Source organism: Drosophila serrata, unplaced genomic scaffold (assembly GCF_035046125.1).
Source record: "Drosophila serrata isolate PLE 108 unplaced genomic scaffold, ASM3504612v1 contig_184, whole genome shotgun sequence".
In the NCBI taxonomy this organism is placed as follows: domain Eukaryota; kingdom Metazoa; phylum Arthropoda; class Insecta; order Diptera; family Drosophilidae; genus Drosophila; species Drosophila serrata.
The window spans coordinates 4,669,349-4,671,176 of NW_028257082.1; the positions used below are offsets into that span (position 1 = coordinate 4,669,349).

The 1,828-nt window shown below is 48.7% G+C and overlaps 2 protein-coding genes across 2 annotated transcripts; one reads left to right on the forward strand and one right to left on the reverse strand.

Moving 5' to 3' along the window:
• Positions 1–92: 92 nt before the first annotated feature.
• icln (chloride nucleotide-sensitive channel icln) lies at positions 93–1,073 on the forward strand. Its single transcript, XM_020944038.2, has 2 exons — positions 93–313; positions 380–1,073. The coding sequence occupies exons 1-2, from the start codon at positions 195–197 to the stop codon at positions 930–932; spliced, it is 672 nt and encodes a 223-aa protein (XP_020799697.1). The 5' UTR covers positions 93–194; the 3' UTR covers positions 933–1,073.
• Positions 997–1,747, reverse strand: LOC110177354 (ribonuclease H2 subunit C). The gene is made up of 2 exons (XM_020944050.2): positions 1,207–1,747; positions 997–1,153 (listed from the first exon to the last, which is right to left on the reverse strand). Exons 1-2 carry the CDS (start codon positions 1,594–1,596, stop codon positions 1,076–1,078), a joined length of 468 nt encoding a protein of 155 aa, XP_020799709.2. The 5' UTR covers positions 1,597–1,747; the 3' UTR covers positions 997–1,075.
• Between the last annotated feature and the right edge of the window lie 81 nt (positions 1,748–1,828).

Below are 1,828 nucleotides of genomic sequence, written 5' to 3' on the forward strand. Positions count from 1 at the left end.
ATAAAGAATTTTCCACACATAGGCACCTGTAAAATGGTGGAAAATTTGATTAGGCGTTGCCAGACTATTCGGAGACCAAATTGTATGCGCGCTTCCCAACACCATAATATAGGCAAATATTTACCAACACCAAATAAATAATTGCACATTTCGCCAATTGTTTGATCGCATTTTTAAACTATTACTGTATTAAAATGGTGCTGATAATGCCCGTTTCGCCACCAGAGTACGGCCTTATGTACACGGCCAACAACATAAAACTTAAACTCGGCGACAAAGTCGTCGGCGAGGGCACCATTTACATAGCCCAAAAGTAAGCTTTTTTCGCACAAAGCCGGCACCGTTTTTTGTTCATGCTAAAACATCCCCGGTTTTTTAGCACGCTCTCCTGGCAGCCAAGCGATCTGGCCGAGGGCATTTCCATCGAGTGGAAGCAGGTCAGTCTTCACGGGATCTCCTCAAACCCACGGAAATGCATATACTTCATGCTGGACCACAAGGTGGAGTGGAGCGGCGTCTACGGCGATCCGCCGCAGCCGGCGGTTAATGGCCAGAACGGAGCTGGAGCCGGAGTCGGTAATGACGCCGAGGTGGATGAGGGCAATGGCAGCGACGAGCACGACGAGGAGGACAATTTCGAGGACGCCGTTGACGAGCAGCTTGAGGAGGTGACAGAGTGCTGGCTGCTGCCGGACGACATTCACACGGTGGACACCATGTATAGCGCCATGACCACTTGTCAGGCGCTGCATCCAGACTCGGCGGACAGCGACTCGGAGGACAGTGACCCCATGGAGGATGCCGGCGGTATGGACGACGAGGATATGGAGCAGGATGCCCTCACACTGGGCCGCAACGGTGGCGAGGTGGGCGGCATGCAGAACCTCAGCCTGGACGACGACGACGAGCGATTCGAGGACGCCGATGAGTGAAGCCACCATCACCACTACCACCTACTTATTAACGGAAACTTTTATACCAGCTTAAGTCTACGAATTGTGAAGATACATATGTATTTGATTAGCTTTTGGAATACTATATAATAAACGCTGTAAGCGCGCTTAAGAACTGAAGGCTAGGGACTGCTTTTGGCGTTTTCCTTGTTCCGTGTAATTTCCGCTTCCAAAGCTTGTTCGCTGATCGGCTGCGACAACTGTAGACAAGATAGAGTTATTAAAGGTCTCTTGAAACAGTAAATTGACCTACAGCCTGGGCCACATCTGCCATGACGAGCGCCTGTCGGAAGGCATCGCCATTGGATGGCACTTTGTCGTAGTTCCAGTAGGTAAACTCTTCAAAAACGCCAGTGAGACGTAGTTGCCGGTCTGAGGACTCGCTGAGGGGCTTGTCGGTTTCCTGGAGCACCAGTCCCTGGAATCCTTCGGGCACTTTTAGTCGTTCGCCTACCAGTGGATAACCACGCAAAGCGTTTGTAAGAATTCCAGTACCATACTCGGAAGCTTCCCTCGTGTAGTTGTTGAAGTATTCCTGCACATTAGCTTCGCCATCGCCGTCCACCTTGGCCGGCAAGTAGTGCAGCTCCAACGACTTGCCTTTGGCCAAGTTCTTTCCATTGAAATCGAGCGTAATCGACATTTTTTTATATCAGAAAAAAAAACAAGTTATTTACGCGCCGTTTTAGCACTAAAATAACAATGAAAATACCAAAAATAAAAAAGGAAATCCTATGCATTTAAAGTTTTCTACAAAACGGTCACACCGTTAAACTGGTGGATATCGAAATATCGCATGCTGTTGCCAGACTTTGCACAGCAAGGACCGCGCATGCAGAATTATTTTTAGTGGCAACGCCAAACCTATTCGATTT

Bases quoted from the DNA above. Each gene is read 5' to 3' on its own strand.
- LOC110177354 (XM_020944050.2), bottom strand. From the start codon at position 1,596: ATGTCGATTACGCTCGATTTCAATGGAAAGAACTTGGCCAAAGGCAAG. The intron at 1,154-1,206 runs GTAGGTCAATTT...TCTTGTCTACAG, and splicing joins TGGCAGATGTGGCCCAGGCT to TTGTCGCAGCCGATCAGCGA.
- icln (XM_020944038.2), top strand. From the start codon at position 195: ATGGTGCTGATAATGCCCGTTTCGCCACCAGAGTACGGCCTTATGTAC. The intron at 314-379 runs GTAAGCTTTTTT...CCGGTTTTTTAG, and splicing joins ACCATTTACATAGCCCAAAA to CACGCTCTCCTGGCAGCCAA.